Genomic DNA, 23,156 nt, shown 5'->3' with positions numbered 1-23,156 from the left:
CACCCGGCAAGCAAGTCTTCTGACTCCCAGCCCTGTGCCCTTTCCCTAGGCCACGCCGGAGGCTCTTGGAAGGAGAGAGAAAAGCTGTGAGAGGAATGTAGAGAGGCACTGAGGAAGGAAGAGCAGGGGAAACCGTTTTTGTAAATAGCTGCCTGGCCTTTTTCCTTCCCCCAACTTGGCTTTCACCTCCAACAGTGTCCTGATAATGGACATGGACATTGAGTCTCTCCTCCGCTGGGTATCCGCCTCTCCCACCACCAACTTCACCTTCCCGCTTGCTTTGAAATTTACTAAAGTCAGTGTTTGGCCCAGGATTGGGAGTTTAAATTCTGTCCGCGTCAATGCAACTGTTAACGCTAATGCTGTGTTTCTGTCTGAGGTCTTTCCCTGGGCCCTTAGATCTAGGTCCCCTGCCAATATTATTTTATACAGTGATGATCAATCAATCAATCGTATTTATTGAGCGCTTACTGTGTGCAGAGCACTGTACTAAGCACTTGGGAAGTACAAGTTGGCAACATCTAGAGACAGTCCCTACCCAACAGCGGGCTCACAGTCTAAAAGGGGGAGACAGAGAACAAAACCAAACATACTAACAAAATAAAATAAATAGAATAGATATGTACAAGTAAAATAAACAGAGTAACAAATATGTACAAACATATATACATATATACAGGTGCTGTGGGGAAGGGAAGGAAGTAAGATGGGGGGATGGAAAGGGGGACGAGGGGGAGAGGAGGGAAGGGGCTCGGTCTGGGAAGACCTCCTGGAGGAGGTGAGCTCTCAGTAGGGCCTTGAGTGATCTATTCATTATTATTTTTATTAATCCCCATGTGACCTGAATGATGAGCATTGAGCCTCATTTTGCGGAGAGGGAAAAACAGAGGCAGAGGATACTGTGGGCCCCGAGTCTCTTGGCAAGGTGAGGTCGCTCAAGAAATAGGCCAGGATTGCCACCCATTGCAAGTTTGTAGGTATTAGTCCCTAGAAATGATCTTGTTTCATTTTATTTTGTGGTGGGTTTAGAAATGAATTAGTTGTGCCACAGTGGTCAGCGGAAATGGAGTATTTGATATAGGGGGTTATTTACAAGCATCCAGTACATATGCACTTATACATGGACCTGAAGGTCGATGGTTGAAACCGAACCTACTAATTGTTGGCAGTTTTAAGCCATTTTGTCAGGCGTGATATTGGTTGCCTTTAAATCTGGCCAGTGAGGGACAAAATGGCTTGATTTCTTTTATACACTTGGGAGAGAAAGCGGAGATTCCTTCAGGTCTCCACAGTCTTGGATCCAGCCTCACTGGATCCCATCTTCCAGCCTGAAGGTCGGAGCCTCGGGAAGATTTCTAAGCAAGAAGATGGGTCAGAGGGGTCTTAACCATTTCAGAACGAAACATGGAAAGTGAATGAATGAATGAATTAATGAATGAATGAATCCCTCAGGTGCTCCCCCATGGCTTCAGGTGGCAGACTCGGCCCGAATTGACAGGCAGCAGGGATGGTTTTTCACCACCTCCATGAGATTCCTGCCCCTTACACTCATTCAGTCTTTTCTGAATTGAAGCAGCCTGGCCTAATAGATAGAGCACGGGCCTGGGTGCCAGAAGGACCTGGGTTCTAATTCCGGCTCCGCCACTTTTCTGCCCCGTGACCTCGGGGAAGTCCCTTCACTTCTCTGGGCTTCAGTTTCCCTCATCTGTAAAATGGGGATTAATACCGTGAGCCCTGCATGGGACAGGGACTGCGTCCAACCCTAGTGTCTCGTATCCGGCCCGATTATCCGGTATTTAGACTGTGAGCCCACTGTTGGGTAGGGACTGTCTCTATATGTTGCCAACTTGTACTTCCCAAGCGCTTAGTACAGCGCTGTGCACACAGTAAGCGCCCAATAAATACGATTGATTGATCTACCCCAGCATTTAGAACAGTGCTCTGCACAAAGTTAGCGCTCAATAAATACGATTGAATGAATGAATTTAGAACAGTGTCTGGCACATGGTAAGCGCTAAACCAATATTATTATTACTATTGTTGTTATCTCTTGAGCGCTTACTATGCTCAGCAAAAAAACTGTGCTATTTGTTAGGCATTTACCATTGAGACTGTGAGCCCCACATGGGACAGGGACTGTGTCCAGCCCGATTTGTTTGCATCCCCCCCAGCGCTTAGTACAGTGCCTGGCATATAGTAAGCACTTAACAAATACCGTAATTATTATTGTTATTATTATGTGCCAAGCCTTGTTCTATGTAAGGCCCGGGGCAGATACAATATATGCCGATGAGACACCATCCCTGTCATCATCATCATCAATCGTATTTATTGAGCGCTTACTATGTGCAGAGCACTGTACTAAGCGGGTCGGGCTCACATTCTTAGGTAGGAGGGAGACCCCCATTTTGGATGGACCAAGGTATATTGAGGCCACCTCCAACTTATCCCCCAGGTGAATAATTGAAAAGAACTTGAAACAGCTTTCTGGTGTGTCCATTGATTTCACTCAAAGTCACCCAGAGGGGAGTGGGGGAAATCGCTTTGGAATCAAAATTTGAAATGACGGGATAGTCTGATCATGCCACTTGCCCTAAAGGAGTTTCCTAGAATTGTTGCTTGAGTTCCGACCGGTATTCCAAGTTGGAGGCAGTGGGGGCTGGGATTGAGGATACCTCAATCCCAGTGCCTGCTTTTGTGCTCGCTACGTGATCCAGAGCAAGCGCGAAACCTCTCCGGGGCTCAGATTCCTCCTCCTCCTCTGTAAAATGGGAGTAATAACACCGGCGGCCGCCCTCGTCCCCACAGGGATTTGTGAGGAGAAAATGAGGTCACAGGTGTGAAGCGCTTTGGAAAAATCCCAAGCGCTATTAAAAAAAAACCCACAGGATGCTACCTAACCTTGTTCCTTAAAATTTTCATTCTGAATGATCAAAATCACCCTCTTCTGAATAAGGCAAGCGTCAGAATTAATTGTCAATTACTTCCCGTTGCTGGGATAAACAGAAGCGCAGAGAATGAAATTGGAATAGGTGAAATGTGATCAAGAAAACAGACTGAATGTTCCCTTGTGTCCAGATGGCTACCAAATCTGTGTGTATGTCAAATATTGTGTTTCAGATGACTGTGAGGGAATTCGGGTCCTTTATTTTATGCTGCGCTGTATTTTCACTTCCTCAGGCCTCCTCCTGTTCTTCAGAGGATTTGTCAACTATCTTAAAGTCAGAAACATGTCGGAAAGTATGGCAGCTGCTCATAGAACAAGATTTTTCTTCTTGTATTAGAGGTAAGGAAAAGAAATGTAAATTGGTGATCAAGTGTATGACGAGATGGGTTTCTTCCCATTGAGGGCTCTTTTTAACGTGTGTGCCTATGTTTATGTCAGTGGTTGAAATTTGGTGGGGGCCTTTGTACAATTTTGGGAATCATCAAATCATTTTAAAAATGCATTTTCATTTTCGTGTTGAATGCGAAATCAAATCTTCCCATTTTGCCCTGACACGTTTAGCTTCCAGCTATAATGAAATAGCTGCTTTTTAAGCTCTACTATAGGATATATTCAAAATGGCATAAAATGTATTTTCTGGGGAAAAAAAAGTGGGGCCAAATACCTGCTAAGAAAAATAGTGGTTTTTTTTTTAAATGGCATTTATTAAGCGCTTACTATGTGCAAAGCACTGTTGTAAGCGCTGGGGAGGTTACAAGTTTTGCAGTTTTATGTGTAATGTCCATCTGCAGAAATATATATCTGAGGCAAAAACAAATACGTGTTAAAAATGGTTATGCGCTTGTTTCAACAATCCAGGTTAAGGACTAAATATGCTAAATGGACCAAGGAGAAAGTTCGTTTTTAAAGAAATGTACATTTCAGGCTACAGCAAGATGAAAGAGACCCCTTAAGCGAAGGAAATGATAGAAGGAAACCAACTGTGGTCCAGTGGTTAGTTTCTTTGACCCCTACTGACTTAAAACCCCACAAAAGCGTCTCGGTCCCTTCATAGGATTAGTATTTTTCAAACTAAGATGCCAACAGATAACCCTCCGGTGATCCGTAAAACGTGACTTCTATTATTTTGAGAAAGCGCATGCAATGTTGTATCGCATTGTACTCTCCCATGCGCTTAGTACAGTGCCCTGCCCACAGTAAACGCTCAATAAATACGGTTGATTGATACATCTTCAACTTGGCCCCCGTCAATCCAGAATTCATGAGATCAGTCGTGAGATCACTTTGTATAATAATGAGATCAGTTTCTTCAGTCAATCAATGATATTTTTTGAGCACCTACTGATAAGCGTTGAGGGAATCCAACAGAGACAGGTACGCATTCCCTGCCGTCGAAGACTCTAATGGGACAGAGGGATGGACAAATGCTCTTTACAGAGAGGGGGAATAAGAGGCCAAAGTGCTTTCAATCAATCAGTCAATCAGGCGTATTTATTGAGCGCTTACTGTGTGCAGAGCACTGTACTAAGCGCTTGGGGAGTACAAGTTGGCAACATATAGAGACAATCCCTACCCGACAGTGGGCTCACAGTCCCAGTACGGTTGGCTTTTCGATTGAAAGCAGAAAGCCAACTGCCTATTATTGTGGTTAACAGAGCTTCAGTTTTGCCACACAGGTTATCCGGCAGAGACCTTAAAGGAAAGAAAGCCAAATCTCCATTGGGCGGGTTGGTTGGTGAAGTTCTGGCTCCCAGTTTCTCCTTCATCGTCATCATCAATGGTATTTGTTGAGCGCTGACTGTGTACCAAGCGCCTGGGAGAGTACACTGTGACAGAGTCGGCAGACGTGTCCCCGGCCCCCAGCCAGCTAGTTTCCACCTCCGCTGAGCAGTTATATTAATGCCTGTCTCCCCCTCTAGCCGCAGGCTCGTTGTGGGAAGGGGATATGTCTGTTTATTGTTGGATTGTACCCTCCCAAGCGCTTAGTACAGTGTTCCGCACTCAGTAGGTACGATTGACTGACCGACTGACTGGTAGGGCCCCCCGAGCGGCTGATGGGGCGAGCGTAGGGGTTGGGAGCTTATACAGACCAAGTGCAGTGCCCGGGAGGTCCTCCGCTCATCCAGGATTTCATTCCCGAAGATCTCACCGGAATCCAGGGAAGTTAAAACGGTGCTTTGCACGTAGTAAGCGCTTAACAAATACCATTATTATTATTGCTAGTAAACGCAACGTGGCTCAGTGGAAAGAGCCCGGGCTTTGGAGTCAGAGGTCATGGGTTCAAATCCCGGCTCCGCCAATTGTCAGCTGTGTGACTTTGGGCAAGTCACTTCACTTCTCTGGGCCTCAGTTCCCTCATCTGTGAAATGGGGATTAAGACTGTGAGGCCCACGTGGACAACCTTATCACCTTGTATCCCCCCAGCGCTTAGAACAGTGCTTTGCACATAGTAAGCGCTTAACAAATACCATCATCATCATCATCATCATCAACAAATGCCATCATTATAGAAGCAGCGTGGCTCAGAAGCAGCGTGGCTCAATGGATAGAGCACGGGCTTTGGAGTCAGAGGTCATGGGTTCAAATCCCGAATCTGCCAATTGTCAGCTGTGTGACTTTGGGCAAGCCACTTAACTTCTCTGTGCCTCAGTTCCCTCATCTGTAAAATGGGGATTAAGACTGTGAGCCCCACGTGGGACAACCTCATCACCTTGTATCCCCCAGCGCTTAGAACAGTGTTTTGCACATAGTAAGCGCTTAACAAGTACCAACATTATTATTATTATTATTATTATTATTATTATTATTATTATTATTATTATTGAGCCACAGGTCCTCTGTGTGAGGCAGTTCCAGGGACCAGGAACGTGTCAGAAGGGAAGGACAATACCGGCAGGAGCCGAAGGTGGAAACTCCGCTGTGGAGACACCAAATAATAATAATTGTGGTATTTGTTAAGCACTTACTGTGCCTGTACTAAGCGCTGGGGTAGAGAACTACTTTGCAGATAGCGCTTAATAAATGCCATCACTGTTCTACAAAGTGATTGGGTCAGACACAGTCCCTGTCCCACGTCATTTCCCAAACTTTCCAGCTGAGGTGGCTGAGGCCCAGAGAGGTGAAGTGACTCGTCCGAGGTCCCACAGCAGACGAGTGACGGAGCCGGTATTCGAACCCAGGTCCCTTCGACTCCCGGGCCCGGGTTCTAGCCACTAGGCCACACTGCTTCCAGAAGGCGGAGGACCCTTCCTGCACCCCTTTCCCTACCGTTCCTGTGGCAGATTCCTCCGCTTTTCTCCTGCTCCCCTGCCGCCACCCCCAACGTCCTGATCCGGCAAAATGAGTTTTTAAAATACATCCTGGATAATGCCGCACTGGGAAAAAAAATTGATGGTAGAATTTCTTTTTTTAATCCCCTTGAAGCGGGGTGGTTGCCTTTGCCTGGGAGGAAAATGCCGCTTGATTCTTAAATCCCTGTAAAATTAGGTCATTTTCATTGTCACTTCGGTTGTTGCCACTTCTCAAATTCTAATTCTTTCTTTATGTCTAGGCTGCATCCACCAGACATTCCTTTCCAATGTGAAATTTCCAGATGATTGGTAGAGCTCCCAACTTAATAGAAGACTGCTAAACAGAGAAGAAAAATCAGCGAAGACGAGACAAAGCTTTTCAATGCCATCACCGTGTCCTCTATTAAATATGTATAACGAGTATTACCTTCGATTGTGCACGTTGGCCCATGCGCTAATAGTAAAATAGGGAATTGACGAGAAACAGACCTTACGATTGGTGTCGGCTAAAGTGCCGCCAGACTTGGTTAAATCGGTGTTTTGAGGGAACTGAAAGACTTAGGTGGAAACTCGTCTCGTAGACTGTACGTGCCACTGGTTGATTGGAAGTTTAGCTTAACAAAAGCGCTCCAATTCTTCTGCTCAGCCAGTTTGGGACCTTAGGTGGACCAGGTACATCCCGGTATACGGCGTTAAAAAATTTAACTGAAGCCCGATGCGCTTAGTATCCGAAGGGCCTCGTCAAATTTCGAACAAGGCATCGCTTCCACCGCTAAAATCCTTTCCCCGTGTAAATAGCCCCGTATAAATTAGCGTCTGTCGCCGTCTTAGGGATTGTGTCCAAGTATCTTCTCATTCGTTTTAAATTAAGCTCACTCTTACTACGGATAATATATATATTTTTAACAATTTGGATATCCGATGAATAGATTGCCTTAGGAGTGATTTCTGCGAGAGGGCCAGAGTACCAAGCATCCTTCAAGTGGAACTTTTTCCTTCAGCTTCCAGCGGTGTCGGAAAGAGGAACCGGGTTGGTCACGTTGTTCGGCCGACTCGAAACGGGACTCGTCTTAGCTATTATCACGTGTTTTATTTAAGGCACCTTTTGAACGACCCGTCCGTCCAATTAACTCGTACAGAGATCGGTCTTTCTTTGAAAAAAAAAAAATAAAAAGGTGCATCTCCTAGGTAGGTTCAGAAGTCATTTTAGAAATAGGGACTTTTCTTTAGGTGATCGCTCTTCACTTTTGAAGCTCGGCTAACAAGTAACGATCTGCACTATTAACAGCTGCTTGCTTTCCCGGAGAAGGGGGGTTAACTGTTGAGGAAATCATCTCTCATTTTGGGGCGCATGAAGTTGTCCGGGGTGGTGGGAATCACCTGGGGGCTGTGTTTGCTGCCTGGCTAAAATGGGTCGCCGCAACCTTCATCGCAACTGGAAGCCAGACCCCAGAACACGCGGTCCCCAACACGTTGGCGCCTTGGCAAAGCCATTCACTCCTCGATCACTTTTAATTTTTTTCAACTTGATCTTTCGTTCTCGATTCGTAACGGAGTTAACGAGACTGTCGCTTCAGTATCAGAGCTATGTGAAATGCAGAAATGGTAAGACTGTTCATTTTATTTGGAGTCTTTGCGACCGATTAAAAGCAAATCCGGGGCAAACGCCCTCCATTTCTGAGAAAAGCAGCCGTTACTTCTGAACAGTTAATTTGCAAGCTCTTCTGAATGTCATCTGAATTTTTTTCCTATGCTTTACTCATTGTCTTTAGGGTTAGCAAATAAAACATACGGTTTTGTTTTGCTAATTGAGACTCTTTGTTTTGTTTTGTTTTTTCCATAATTTGTTTGTTCCTCTTGGAAGCTTTTGAGTTCAAGCGCAGAGCTACAGTGTCTCAGATAAAATATCAATGGGTTAGTATTAACTAAAAGTCATTACCTGAGTTGTTTAATACCTAAGGGACTAATTATAATAGACGTTTAAGAAATTTGAAGCAAGCCACTCACTGTTCTTTCCCCCGTTGCCTCTATTTGGGCTCATTTCCTACTGGCGTAGAATTGTTTCAGTGGAAAGATGATTATCCAATCCTCAATTGTCCAGAGGATTTAGCCTAAAATCTGTAAATCTGAATTCTTTTTTTTTTTTAATTCAAACTCCTTAATACCTGAATTGTCCCTCGTTTGATTCATTTGGACAGTTGGCTTTGTGCTCTGATTTATTTGTAAATGTAGCTCTGACGGTCGATCGCTTGTAACGACTTGCCTTGCCAGCCGACATCTCTTTTCATTGAAGGTCAGCTTCGGACTGGTGTTTTTCTTCCCGCTACTGCACCGCTTTCTGAAGGAGGATGTGTTATTTCCCGTTGACCAGCAAAATTTGCCCCTTTTTGTTCCGACACAGAGGACTCTATGGGGTTAAGCGTGGCCGTTAATTTAAAGTGGATGTTATCTAATCCCACCCCCGGTTGATGCAGTGTTGTGGTGGACTGAAATCTCATCAGCGGGAACGAGGGAATTGGGATGTTATTTTCAAAGACTCACCAATCTCTTCCAGATGTATCAAATGCGGCGTACTTCCCTTGCTATTTCCTGTGGGCTTGGAGAGGGGCAGCTGTATCCCGGGAACACCTGGTCAGCTTTGCCCTCCGCCTTGGAGCTTGGAAACCGAAAACCTCGCGGTGTCAGGGCGAGGGGAACCAGAAACGGTTTTCAAGCGAACCCAGATGGGTCTGGAAGCTAAAACTTCCCGGAATAAAAATTCCGGAAAGCTTTCCAGGGTCATCCGCCGGCGTGGACTCGCACCAGAAAAATCCCTGCTTGATAGTTTCCTGCTGCAAAATGATTTTTCTCCATTCACGCCGTTCGGAGGAAGTGGTTCCGTTTTTCTGAACACCGGTCTTTCTTGGTACAATTTGATACTTTGGGTTTTATTTTTAGACTTGGTTTGGAATAATGGGCTCTCGCCAGCTAGTTTTGTCATCCGGCAGCCAGTCAGTCGTACTTACGGAGCGCTTACTGTGTTCAGAGCACTGTACTAAGTGCTTGGGAGAGTACGTACAACAGTAAGTGGACACATTCCCTGCCCACAGTGAACTTACAGTCTGTCTCATCAGTACATCAGCAATGGGCTTGTAATGCCAGCCCCAAAATGGACCTTCCAAACTAAGCGGAAAGGCCCCTTCCCACTCCAGCCCTTGAATCGGTAATCCCTATATAAGTACTCTGTCATCATCATCATCATCAATCGTACTTATTGAGCGCTTACTATGTGCAGAGCACTGTACTAAGCGCTTGGGAAGTACAAATTGGCAACATATAGAGACAGTCCCTACCCAACAGTGGGCTCACAGTCTAAAAGTCAACCGGAAAAATGCCGAATACGCAGATAGCGAATTCCTAGCCGATTCCCGAATACGTGAGATTTTGTTACCCTGATCAATCAGTTGTATTTATTGAGCGCTTACTGTGTGCAGAGCACTGGACTAAGCGCTTGGGAAGTACAAGCTGGCAACATATAGAGACAGTCCCTACCCGTCAGTGGGCTCACAGCCTAGAAGGGGGAGGCAGAGAACAAAACCAAACATACTAACAAAATAAAATAAATAGAATAGATAGGTACAAGTAAAATAGAGTAATAAATACGTACAATCATATATACATATCATTTACTTTGTGAAACAGAGTTCCTTTTCTTTGTAAAAAAAAAAAAAAAAACCATATTTGCCAAAGAGAATGCCACACACTGGGAAAAATTGCTTTTCAATCATTTTTACTGAGCGCTCACTGTTTGCAGGGCACTGTAGTAAACGCTTGAAGGACTGTGCTAAGTGCTTGCTTTCCTTACTTTTTAACTATTTTCCCCCCTCTCTTGCCTTCATTTTATTCTTGAATGTGCCCGTGGAGGACAGGATTTCAAAAAGGGAATAATCAATCTTCACCGAAGGGCGGAGAAGCAGTGAGGCCTAGTGGATAGAGCAGAGGCCTAGAAGTAGCCAATTTGTACTTCCCAAGCGCTTAGTACAGTGCTCTGCACATAGTAAGCGCTCAATAAATACGATTGATTGATTGATTGATTGACCTGAGTTCTAATTCCTTGCCCCCGCTACCTTACCTCGCCACTTTCCTACCACAGCCAACTGTGCGCACTTCGACCTGGAACACCCTCCCTCTTCATCATCATCATCATCATCAATCGTATTTATTGAGCGCTTACTGTGTGCAGAGCACTGTACTAAGCGCTCAGGCCTTACTGAAGGCACGCCTCCTCCAAGCCCTCACTTCCCTGACCAAGCTTCTCCCACTCCCTCCCGCGTCGCCCGTGAAGTTGGATTTGCACACTTCATCCCCCGTACCTCAGCCCCATAGCATTTATGTAGGTGTCCGCAGTTTATTATCGAGAAGCAGCGTGGCTCAGTGGAAAGAGCCCGGGCTTGGGAGGCAGAGGTCGTGGGTTCTAATCCCGGCTCTGCCACTTGTCTGCTGGGTGACTTTGGGCAACCCACTTCACTTCTCTGAGCCTCAGTTACCTCATCTGTCAAATGGTGATTAAGACTGTGAGCCCCAAGTGGGACAACCTGATCACCTTGTATCCCCCACAGCGCTCAGAACAGTCTTTGCACATAGTAAGCGCTTAACAAATGCCATTATTGTTATTATTATTATTATTATTAATTTATATTAATGTCCGTCTCTCCCTCTAGGCTGTAATCTTGTTACAGGCACGGGATCCGTCTGTCAACTCTGTTATAGTGTACTCTCCCAAGTACTTATTGCAGTGCTTGCACACAGTAAGTGCTCAATAAATACCACCGATTGCCACCTTTTAGACTGTGAGCCCACTGTTGGGTAGGGACTGTCTCTATATGTTGCCAATTTGTACTTCCCAAGCGCTTAGTACAGTGCTCTGCACACAGTAAGCGCTCAATAAGTACGATTGATGATGATGATGATGATTAATCCTGCTGTGCCAATGGTCTGCTGTGTGACCTTAGGTAAGTCACTTCTATGCTTCAGTCACCTCATCTGTAAAATGGGGATAAAGACTGAGAGCCCCACGTGGGACATGGAATGTGTCCAACTATCTACCCCAACACTCAGTACAGTGCTTGGCACATAGTAGGTGCTTTAACAAATGCCATAAAACGGCAAACAGTGTCTACCCACTCTGTTATATTGTTCTTTCTCAAGTGCTTAGTACAGCACTCTGCACACAGTAAGTGCTCAATAAATACCACCGATTGATTAATCCTGCTGTGCCACTGGTCGGCTGTGTGACCTTAGGTAAGTCACTTAACTTCTATGCTTTAGTCACCTCATCTGTAAAATGGGGATAAAGGCTGTGAGCCCCACATGGGACATGGAATGCGTCCAACTAGATCAGTTTATATCTACCCCAACACTCAGTACAGTGCTTGGCACAAAGTAGGTGTTTTAACAAATACCATAAAACAAAACAGCAAAAAGTGTCTACCCACTCTGTTATATTGTTCTTTCTCAAGTGCTTAGTACAGTACTCTGCACACAGTAAATACCACCGATTGATTAATGCTGCCGTGCCACTGGTCTGCTGTGTGACCTTAGGTAAGTCACTTAACTTCTGTGCTTCAGTCACCTCATCTGTAAAATGGGGATAAAGACTGAGAGCCCCACGTGGGACATGGAATGTGTCCAACTATCTACCCCAACACTCAGTACAGTGCTTGGCACATAGTAGGTGTTTTAACAAATGCCATAAAACGGCAAAAAGTGTCTACCCACTCTGTTATATTGTTCTTTCTCAAGTGCTTAGTACAGTACTCTGCACACAGTAAGTGCTCAATAAATACCACCGATTGATTAATGCTGCTGTGCCACTGGTCTGCTGTGTGACTTTAGGTAAGTCACTTAACTTCTGTGCTTCAGTCACCTCATCTGTAAAATGGGGATAAAGGCTGTGAGCCCCACATGGGACATGGAAGGTGTCCAACTATATTAGTTTATATCTACTCCAACACTCAGTGCTTGGCACATAGTAGGTGTTTTAACAAATACCATAAAACAGCAAAAAGTGTCTACCCACTCTGTTATATTGTTCTTAAGTGCTTAGTACAGTACTCTGCACACAGCAAACACTCAATAAATACAATTGATTGAGCTAATTCCATATTTAGTTGTTCCGTGGGCTACGCAGCATGAACCAATTTTCTGAACTCCCCAAGCACTTAATACGGTGAACCACTTGTCAGTGGTGCTCAGTAAATAAAAATAATTATGGTACTTGTTAAGCAGTCTGTTCTCAGCAGTGGGGTTCTCAGCAAATTAATCAGATTGGACACAGTTCCTGCCCCAAATGGGGTTCATAGCCTTAATCCAAGGCACAGAAGTTGTGACTTGCCCAAGGTCACGCAGCAGACAAGTGGCAAAACCATTATTTGAACCCAGGCCCTTCCGATTCCCAGGCCTGTGCTCTATCCGCCAGGCCACGCTGCTACTGCATCTTGTTTTTCAGATTATTTTAAAATGAGGTCATCAATCCAATTTAAAGATTTAAGTAAATCCTTGCTTTAAGTCGTGATACATGTCGGAGAAGAGAGGAGCTTTTACAGCGGCCCCCAAAATAAATCCTCTCATTTTTCATTCCTTTTTCTTGTCTCCTACTGAGTTTGGAGGGCAGCTCAGCGTGGAAGGAATTCCATTCCAAAGACTTCTTTCGATTTTAGGGTGGAAGACGCCCCGACCAGAAAAGGTGAGGTGGTTCAGAGGCCAAACACTTGCCGTGTGTCAAATTACTGTTCTAAGCGCCAGGGAAGGTATAGGTTAATTAAGACACTGTCCCTGTCCTGCGTGGGACTCGCAGTCTAAGTAGGCGGGAAATCGGGTATCCCCATTTGACAGTTGAGGAAACTGAGGCACGAAGAAGTAAAGTGACTTGACCGAGGTCACAAGAAGTTTTTTTTTCGTATTTATTGAGCGCTTACTATGTGCGGAGCACTGTACTAAGCGCTTGGGAAGTGCAAATTGGCAACATATAGAGACGGTCCCTACCCACCAGTGGGCTCGCAGTCTAAAAGGGGGAGACAGAGAACAAAAGCAAACATACTAACAAAATAAATAATAACAAATGCCATTATTATTATTATTATTATTATTATTATTATCTCTACTTGGGTGTCCCACCTACACCTCAATTTAAACATGTCCAAAGCTGAACTTATTTTCCCGCCCAAGCTCTGTCCTCCCAATCAATCCCTTCCCCATCACTCTAGACAACGCCACTATCCTCCCTACTTCACAAGCCTTTAACCTTGGCCTTGCCCTCGACTCACCTCTCTCATTCCACCCATTTATTTGATCTGACACCAAATCCTGTCAGTTCTACCAGCACAACATGGCTAAGATCCACCCTTTCTTCTCCATTCGAACTGCTGCCATGGTAATCCGGCCCTCATCCTTGAGAAGCAGCGTGGCTCAGTGGCAAGAGCCCGGGCTTTGGAGTCAGAGGTCATGGGTTCAAATCCCGGCTCCGCCACTTGTCAGCTGGGTGACTTTGGGCAAGTCACTTCGCTTCTCTGCGCCTCGGTGACCTCATCTGTAAAATGAGGATTAAGACCGTGAGCCCCAAGTGGGACAACCTGATCGCCTTGTAACCTCCCCAGTGCTTAGAACAGTGCTGTGCACATAGTAAGCACTTAATAAATGCCATTATTATTATTATTATCCTATTCCACCTTGACTACTGCACCTACCATCTTGCTGAATTCGCAGCCTCCTGTCTCTCCCTACTCCAATTCATTAGTTCCCTCCTCCTTCCCTCCTTCCCTCCTCCTCCAGGAGGCCTTCCCAAACTGAGCCCCCTCCTTCCTCTCCCTCTCCTCCCCATCCCCTCGCCTTACCTCCTCCCCCTCCCCACAGCACCTGTATATATGTATATATGTTTGTACATATTTATTACTCTATTTTATTTGTACATATTCTATTTATTTTATTTTGTTAATATGTTTTGTTTGTCTCCCCCTTCTAGACTGTGAGCCCACTGTTGGGTAGGGCCCGTCTCTCTATGTTGCCAACTTGTACTTCCCAAGTGCTTAGTACAATGCTCTGCACACAGTAAGCGCTCAATAAATATGATTGATTGATTAAGCGCTTACTATGTGCAAAGCACTGTTCTAAGCGCTGGAGGGATACAAGGTGATCAGGTTGTCCCACGTGGGGCTCACAGTCTTAATCCCCATTTTACAGATGAGGTAACTGAGGCACAGAGAAGTGACTTGCCCAAGGTCACACAGCAGACATGTGGTGGAGCTGGGATTCGAACCCATGACCTCTGACTCCAAAGCCCATGCTCTTTCCACTGAGCCACGCTGTATCTTTAGATTATGTATTATAAATCATTTATATTAATGTCTATCTCCCCGTCTAGACTGTAAACTCAATGTGGGCAGGGGGCGTGTCTGTTCATTCTGTTGTGCTCTCCCAAGCGCTTAGTAATAATGATGGTATTTGTTAAGCACTTACTGTGTGCTAAGCGCTGAGGTAGATACAAGGTGATCTGGTTGCCCCACGTGGGGCTCACCGACTTAATCCCATTTTACAGACGAGGCAACTGAGGCCCAGAGAAGTTAAGTGGCTTGCCCAAGGTCACACAGCAGACAAGTGGCGGCGCTGAGATTAGAACCCGCGTCCTCTGACTCCCAAGCCCGCGCTCTTAAGTGCTCTGCACCGTAGTAAGTGATCAGGAAATGTGATTGATTGATTAACCAATCAATCATATTTATTGAGCGCTTACCACTGTACTAAGCGCTTGGGAAGTCCAAGTTGGCAACATATAGAGACAGTCCCTCCCCAACAGTGGGCTCACAGTCTGAAAGATTAGTTGTAAATGCCTTTTATTCCGGGATCCCTTCAACATATACTCTTGCAAAAGCAAAATACCTCGTTCATCTTCCTCATGGCGTTGCAACTGGTACTGGCTCGGGAGAGAGTCCAGGAGGGGAAATCAGCTGCCCAAACCAGTCATAATGGGAATATAATAATGATTTGCTGAGTAAAATTGAGTGTCTTTTAACAGTCCATAGGAACTTTTTTCCCCTGGTACTTGCCTTATTTTACTTGTACGTATCTATCCTATTTATTTTATTTTGTTAGTATGTTTGGTTTTGTTCTCTGTCTCCCCCTTTTAGACTGGGAGCCCACTGTTGGGTAGGGACCGTCTCTATATGTTGCCAACTTGGACTTCCCAAGCGCTTAGTACAGTGCTCTGCACATAGTAAGCGCTCAATAAATACGATTGATGATGATGATGATGTATATATGTTTGTACATATTTATTACTCTATTTATTTTACTTGTACATATCTATTCTATTTATTTTATTTTGTTAGCATGTTTGGTTTTGTTCTCTGTCTCCCCCTTTTAGACTGGGAGCCCACTGTTGGGTAGGGACCTTCTCTATATGTTGCCAACTTGGACTTCCCAAGCGCTTAGTACAGTGCTCTGCACGTAGTAAGCGCTCAATAAATATGATTGATGATGATGATGATGTATATATGTTTGTACATATTTATTACTCTATTTATTTTACTTGTCCATATCTATTCTATTTATTTTATTTTGTTAGCATGTTTGGTTTAGTTCTCTGTCTCCCCCTTTTAGACTGTGAGCCCACTGTTGGGTAGGGACTGTCTCTATGTGTTGCCAACTTGGACTTCCCAAGCGCTTAGTACAGTGCTCTGCACGTAGTAAGCGCTCAATAAATATGATTGATGATGATGATGATGTATATATGTTTGTACATATTTATTACTCTATTTATTTTACTTGTACATATCTATTCTATTTATTTTATTTTGTTAGCATGTTTGGTTTAGTTCTCTGTCTCCCCCTTTTAGACTGTGAGCCCACTGTTGGGTAGGGACTGTCTCTATGTGTTGCCAACTTGGACTTCCCAAGCGCTTAGTACAGTGCTCTGCACATAGTAAGCGCTCAATAAATACGATTGATGATGATGATGATGATAGCCGCAGTTGTTGGAGTCTAATGCAGTGCACTCTCAGTCAAGATAAATACTATTTTGAAAAAGAGAAGTCATGCAAAAAAGGTTGTGTGCGTAGTCTCTAAAATTCCCAATCGACATTATATTTTTAAGCGATACGTATATGAGGATTCGTAAACATTTGGTTTGATAGCTATTTTATTTTGTTGGTATGTTTGGTTTTGTTCTCTGTCTCCCCCTTTTAGAGCCCACTGTTGGGTAGGGACTGTCTCTCTGTGTTGCCAACTTGGACTTCCCAAGCGCTTAGTCCAGTGCTCTGCACACGGTAAGCGCTCAATAAATACGATTGATGATGATAATTGTGTTTGATAAGCACTTACTCTCCTAGGCACTGGGGTAAGTGCAAGGTAATCGTCAGGCCCAGTCTAAGAAGGAGGGGGAGCGGGGAATTAATCCCTGTTTTACAGAGGAGGAAACTGAGGCACAGAGCAGTTGAGTGACTTGTCCAAGGTCATGCAGCAGGTGCGTGGTGGAGCCGGGGGTCCCGGGGATGTGCTCTTGCTGCTAGGCCGTGCTGCTTCCCCTATATTCCATAATTTGATGCTGTCACTCAACAGCTGTTTGGATCAATCGATCAATCGTATTTATTGAACGCTCCCCTGTGGGTATTAAGCGCTGGGGAGAGTACAATACAACAGAACAGGTAGAGACGTCCCCTTCCCACAACGAGCTCACAGTCTAGAGGGGGAAACAGATATTAATATCAATCAATTATGGATAGGTACAAAGCGCTGGGGCGGGGATGAATAAAAGCAAATCAGGGAGGCACAGAAGGGAGTGGGGAATAAAAGAAAAGCGGGCTTTATCAACAAAGGCCTCATAGCTGTGTGACTTTGGGCAAGTCGCTTAACTTCTCTGGGCCTCATCTGTAAAATGGGGATTAATGTGAGCCCCCCATGGGACAACCTGAGCACCTTGTAACCTCCCCAGCGCTTAGAACAGTGCTCGGCACATAGTAAGCACTTAATAAATGCCATTTTTATTATTATTATTATGTGCCTTCAATAAGGTTTTGAAGGCGGGGAGAGATTGTCGGTTATGACAAGGGAGAGCAGGGCCCCCAAACCCCAAAGTGAGAGACATAGCGAGAAGCAGCGTGGCTCAGTGGAAAGAGCCCGGGGTTTGGAGTCAGAGGTCACGGGTTCGAATCCCCACTCCACCACAAGTCTGCTGTGTGACCTTGGGCAAGTCACTTAGCTTCTCTGAGCCCCAGTTACCTCCTCTGTAAAAATGGGGATTAAGACTGTGAGCCCCACGTGAGACAACTTGATCACATTGTATCCCCCCACCAGCGCTTAGAACAGTGCTTGGCACATAGTAAGCGCTTAACAAATGCCATCATTATTATTATTATTGGTCGATAGGCGTGTAGGAAAGGAGTCTCCGAAATGGATGGCAAACTGGAGCAGCAGCAGCTCCCGATAACCAAAAAGAGGAATTACCTCAAGTGGGTCAAAATGCAGCCAGCAGATAGGTCATTTTTACTTGTTGGACTGGTCTAAGGGAATGCTGACTTCACAAACGAGAATAGTTCTGGGCCCGGATTAGCATTTCAAACAGAAAATTGCCATTTATTGCCATCTTTTTGGTATCTACAACTGGTCTAGGGAATGCTCAGTTCACAAACGAGAATAGTTCTGGGCCCGGATTGGCATTTCAAACAGAAATTTGAATGAAATTGCCATTTATTGCCATCTTTTTGGTATCTACAACTGGTCTAGGGAATGCTCAGTTCACAAACGAGAATAGTTCTGGGCCCGGATTGGCATTTCAAACAGAAAATTGCCACTTATTGCCATCTTTTTGGTATCTACAACTGGTCTAAGGGAATGCTGACTTCATAAACGAGAATAGTTCTGGGCCCGGATTGGCATTTCAAACAGAAAATTGCCACTTATTGCCATCTTTTTGGTATCTACAACTGGTCTAAGGGAATGCTGACTTCACAAACGAGAATAGCTCTGGGCCCGGATTGGCATTTCAAACAGAAAATTGCCATTCAGTGCCATCTTTTTGGTATCTACAACTGGTCTAAGGGAATGCTGACTTCACAAACGAGAATAGTTCTGGGCCCGGATTGGCATTTCAAACAGAAATTTGAATGAAATTGCCATTTATTGCCATCTTTTTGGTATTTACAATAGGCAGAAGAGGGCTGTGGATAGAGTTGACTTATTATGATGTGTGGTGCTACCAGCAGATGTCATGGTTCCATAGGTAGAATAGAGTAATAATGCTAATATTGATTCATATTTCTAAGCCCTCTATTTTTTTTGCCAAGCCTGACATTTAGGCCTGTTTTGTGTCTATCGCCTTAGGAAAAAAGTGGAAATACTAAGAAAGATAGTAAACCTTTACTTTGCTCTTTGATATTGTTACTAAAATGAAAGATCAAAGTTGGCCCAAATGTTTTGTTTCTTGATTACAACAACGATAACAAAAAATAAATACCGACCTAGCTATGGAATCTCGGTTAAGATGCTTTAAGACTAGGCTCAAGCCGCCCATCACCCTAACTCATCTTATTTACAAAAGAAGTGTGGCTTGTGTTTTTCTTCCATATTGAGCATCCCTAAATAATCGGGTAGGTAATGACTTTGGGATAAAAAGAGATCAGGAAGAGATAAAAAAAAACCCACAAATATCCCAGGAGAGCTTCACAGGCCGCAGCTGGTTATGCTTTGCGAATTATGACGCTCTTTTAAACTTTCATGTTTCTGCAACAATGTCACCATTATTGTCTTCAAGGAAGATCATACTTCAGCAATTTTTACTGGAGCGAGACTAGGACCTTAGAAAATTAAGGGAAAGGGAAATCAAATTGGTCTCAGAATGTTTTGGGTCAGATAATGGCTGTTAAAGAAACAACTAGAAGTATGTGTTTCTAGTTTTGTTTTTTTTTTTACTTGAGGGGAGGTGGTTATGTCAATTTAAATAAGGGTTTAGGTGGTGGTGGTGTTCTGTGTTCTTTCCTGGCCACTGCAAGAGTGTCTGACATAAAATTTAGTCGAGCCTGAAGCTGTGTAATTTGCCTCACAGCCGGCATCTTTCTTACTGAGTCCGAGGTTCATATTCAGTGGTGCCTTGCAGATATTAAATGCCTTCTCCCGTGGGCTGAGGGCCAAGTGCAATCTGTTTTAAAGATAACTTGTAATGCAATTTGACACACACAAGCATTCAACTTGATGGCTCCTTATTTGGGGTTTTGTCCGAAATATCACTCTGAACCCGCTCCTTTCGGCCTCAGCATCTGTCAGCTGCTGTTGTCACTAGGAACGATTGCCACCGCTGAAATACAGATGCCAAATTATGGACGGTATTCGTCCATTGTGTCTAGGTGTTTTGCGTTTTGGCTGTCCCTGGACTGAGAGTATGGGCGAAAGAAGGAAAGTCAGTAGTGTGAAGCTCCTGATTGTCCTTTCGATGGAATCTATCGACTAATTTTGATTTGTTTTGGGGTTTTTTTTCCTAATATAAAGTGGGTAGGAGAATAAGATGTCTCACATTTCCCTGACAGCCCAATTACCTTTTGTATTTTGAGTGAATCAACAATGAATTGTGTAATTCATTATGCGATTCGCTAGCATACTGTATTTTTCAGAGCTTTCGACGAGATTTTTTTGTTCCTCAGGGTCTTGAATCTGGGAAAACTTAGAAAGCAAAATAATATATTACCTTCTTGATGGTAAAAAAAAAAGAGCCCTTTCAAAACTGATATAACGTGTGTGCTGTAAATTAAGGATGCATAAAAAACACTGCAGCAGTAACTAAATAAAAAGAATACTGACCGTGAGGTTATTTTTATTTGTTGAAGGCCAGCTGCGGCCAGCGCACTGTACTTGGCGAAGTATGCCATAATAGTACAAGATAAAGTCCTTACTTGGAAGGAATTTACAATACACTGGAGGGTGACAGTCGGGCAGGGATGGTTAATGTACAGTGGGAATCTGCACACAGTAAGTGCTCAATAAATATGAATGAATGTATGAATGAAAGGGAAACCTAGATGCAAGTGGTAAAAAAAGAGTTAATGAATAACTGAATAAATAAGTGGAATAAATAAGCTAATATGTACACAAACAGTGGCTATTGACCTGACAAGAAAAGTGAGAACTATTCAGGGAATGTCCCCTGGAGATATTTTTTGTTTTTATCTATCTATCTATCATCTATCTCTATCTATCTATCTATCTATCTATCTATCTATCTATCATCTCTAATTATTTTGAGAAGCGTTTTGAAGGTGGGGAGGGTTAGGGTTTGTTAGATTTAGGATGTTAGGGAGTGCTAGCAGGGGAAATAGGGTTGGAGATGGGAGAGCGGGGACTGAAGTATGGTTAAGAGGGAACGAAAGGAGTAACTAGCAAAAACCTAAGGTGTAGCAGGAAAAGAGAGTGGGAAGGTAAGAGACAACTGGTAAAAATCAGTCAAAGTGCTTGCTGTTTGCAGAGCACTTGGGACAGTATCATAGAGTAAGAAGACACAAACTCTGCCCTTAAAAGGGCTTACGTTCTGGTGGATGCAAGATTTGGAGTAGCACTGTAAATTAACAATAGTACTGGCTTGGGACTTTGATTAGTAAGAATTTGTCGAAAAGAAAAATCCGACCCCCACAATAGTGGTACTATTCACTCAATCATATTTATTGAGCACTTACTGTGTACAGAGCACTGTACTAAGCACTTGGGAGAGTATAGTACAACAATAAGCAGACACATTCCCCGACTATATACTTAACAATATATATTCCCCGACTCTCTCTCTCTCTCTCTCTCTCTCTCTCTCTCTCTCTCTCTCTCTCTCTCTATATATATATATATATATGAGATATAGAGAACAAAGATATATGTTTTGGCCACTGATGCTAACTGCCCTCCAGGAATTGTGGGATGGACCAGTGAAAATCCTTTCGGACTCATAATTTCAAAAAAATGCCAACTGTGGATGGTGCACAAAATTAAAACCAACATAACTCACATCTGTGATTATCTCAGAGGCATGACTGCATACATTTCAGTGGGTATACTCCTTTAATTATAGTTAGATTTTAGGCTGGTCAGTGTGTATTCCTCTGAGTATTTATGGTTTTTTTCCCCCATTATCAAACGTGTAAGTGAGCTACTGTAAGCATAATCATATGAAATGAATTTTTTCATGGTACTTTTAAATATTTTTCAAGCCTAGTAAGTCACAGTCTTTTAAATGTCCTATTTACCTTTTTAAAAAAAATTTACTGGAGTTAGTGTTATTCGGTATGCCAAAGTGCTCGTAGCATGTTTTGTTGAACTGCAAGATATCCTTATTGAATGTTCCAGCGTTCATTTTTTCAGGCTAAACTGAAACAAATTAGTTTTTAAAGAAATTAATTAATTTTAATTAATTAAAATATTTTGTCAACTCTTGACAAAGTGTTTTCTGAGCAACATTCTTGCACATATATGGTCCATTGTGTCTCTGCTTGGCAAAATATACTTTTTTTTTTCCTTTTGCGTGCACGTAAATCAGTTTCAACTGTTATATGTATTTTTTGGGCTAACTGGTCTCTGTTGGCATGTTGGATATGAACAGTATGTGGGGTTTTTTCAATGGAAAACCGTATACCGGAAATAAATATATATTATACCCCTTCCTTATATTCCTGTCATAACATTAAATCTATCCCTAGAAGTTTATTAGCAACCGTTCCGTAACTAAACAGCCTGTCTATTTTATTCCAAACCTTGTCAAAAATTATATTAAACTAAGATACTAGTATACAAATCAGTCATGTCATACAATTGTAGCAACTAAAAGTGAATAAAGTTCTTCATGTATTAAAACTGGGACTACGATCTATGCTTTTTAAGAACATTTCTGTTTTGTACTCTAAACAGAGGTGTAAGTTTTATTTCCTGCTCTGCACAAGTTTCTCAATGGGCTGAGGGAGGTGAGATATCTAGTCCATAATGTTCATAGTATTGTACCTTTGCTTTGGAGCCCTTTGGAAAAATTAAATTTACGTCAGTTATCTGATTTGGACCTAACAATATCCCAGTGAGGGAGATATCATTATCCCCTTTTTACAGATGGAGAAAGGGAGGCACAGAGAAGCAGCACGACCAGAGAAGCAGCACGGCCTGTTGGAAAAATCGTGGGACTGGAAGTCAGAAGGACCTGGGTTCTAATCCTGACTCCACCACTTGTCTGCTGTGGGACCTTGGGCAACTCACTTAGCTTCTCTGGCCCTCAGTTGCCTCATTTGTGAAATGGGGATTAAGACAGTGAGCCCCGTGTGGGACATGGACTGTGTCCAACCTGATTAGCTTATATTAATAATAATGATGGTATTTGTTAAGCGTTTACTATGCATCAAGCACTGTCCTAAGCGCTGAGGGAGATACAAGGTAATCAGGTTGTTCCGTGTGGGGCTCATAGTCTTTAATCCCCATTTGACAGATCATAATCATCATCATCAATCGTATTTATTGAGCGCTTACTATGTGCAGAGCACTGTACTAAGCGCTTGGGAAGTACAAATTGGCAAGATATAGAGACAGTCCCTACCCAACAGTGGGCTCACAGTCTAAAAGGGGGAGACAGAGAACAAAACCAAACATACTAACAAAATAAAATAAATAGAATAGATATGTACAAGTAAAATAAATAAATAAATAGGGTAATAAATATGTACAAACATATATACATATATACAGGTGCTGTGGGGAAGGGAAGGAGGTAAGATGGGGGGGTGGAGAGGGGGACGAGGGGAAGAGGAAGGAAGGGGCTCAGTCTGGGAAGGCCTCCTGGAGGAGGTGAGCTCTCAGCAGGGCCTTGAAGGGAGGAAGAGAGCTAGCTTGGCGGATGGGCAGAGGGAGGTAACTGAGGAGACAGATGAGGTAACTGAGGCACA

General features: G+C 43.6%; 1 protein-coding gene across 3 annotated transcripts in view; it reads left to right on the top strand.

The window, feature by feature from the left end:
* NDFIP2 (Nedd4 family interacting protein 2) overlaps positions 1-8,049 on the top strand; it is a 132,069-nt gene extending 124,020 nt beyond the window's left edge. For all 3 annotated transcript variants that reach the window (XM_038759258.1, XM_038759256.1, XM_038759257.1), the window contains exons 7-8: positions 3,181-3,286; positions 6,498-8,049. In XM_038759258.1, coding sequence (XP_038615186.1) covers positions 3,181-3,284 — 104 coding nt within the window. In that variant the 3' untranslated portion in view covers positions 3,285-3,286; positions 6,498-8,049. The remainder of the gene's footprint in view (positions 1-3,180; positions 3,287-6,497) is intronic.
* Positions 8,050-23,156: the final 15,107 nt, after the last annotated feature.

The sequence above is a fragment of the Tachyglossus aculeatus genome, chromosome 17 (genome assembly GCF_015852505.1).
Source record: "Tachyglossus aculeatus isolate mTacAcu1 chromosome 17, mTacAcu1.pri, whole genome shotgun sequence".
In the NCBI taxonomy this organism is placed as follows: Eukaryota; Metazoa; Chordata; class Mammalia; order Monotremata; family Tachyglossidae; genus Tachyglossus; species Tachyglossus aculeatus.
Note: the sequence above shows the minus strand (reverse complement) of the source record. Positions and strands in the feature narration are given on the sequence as shown.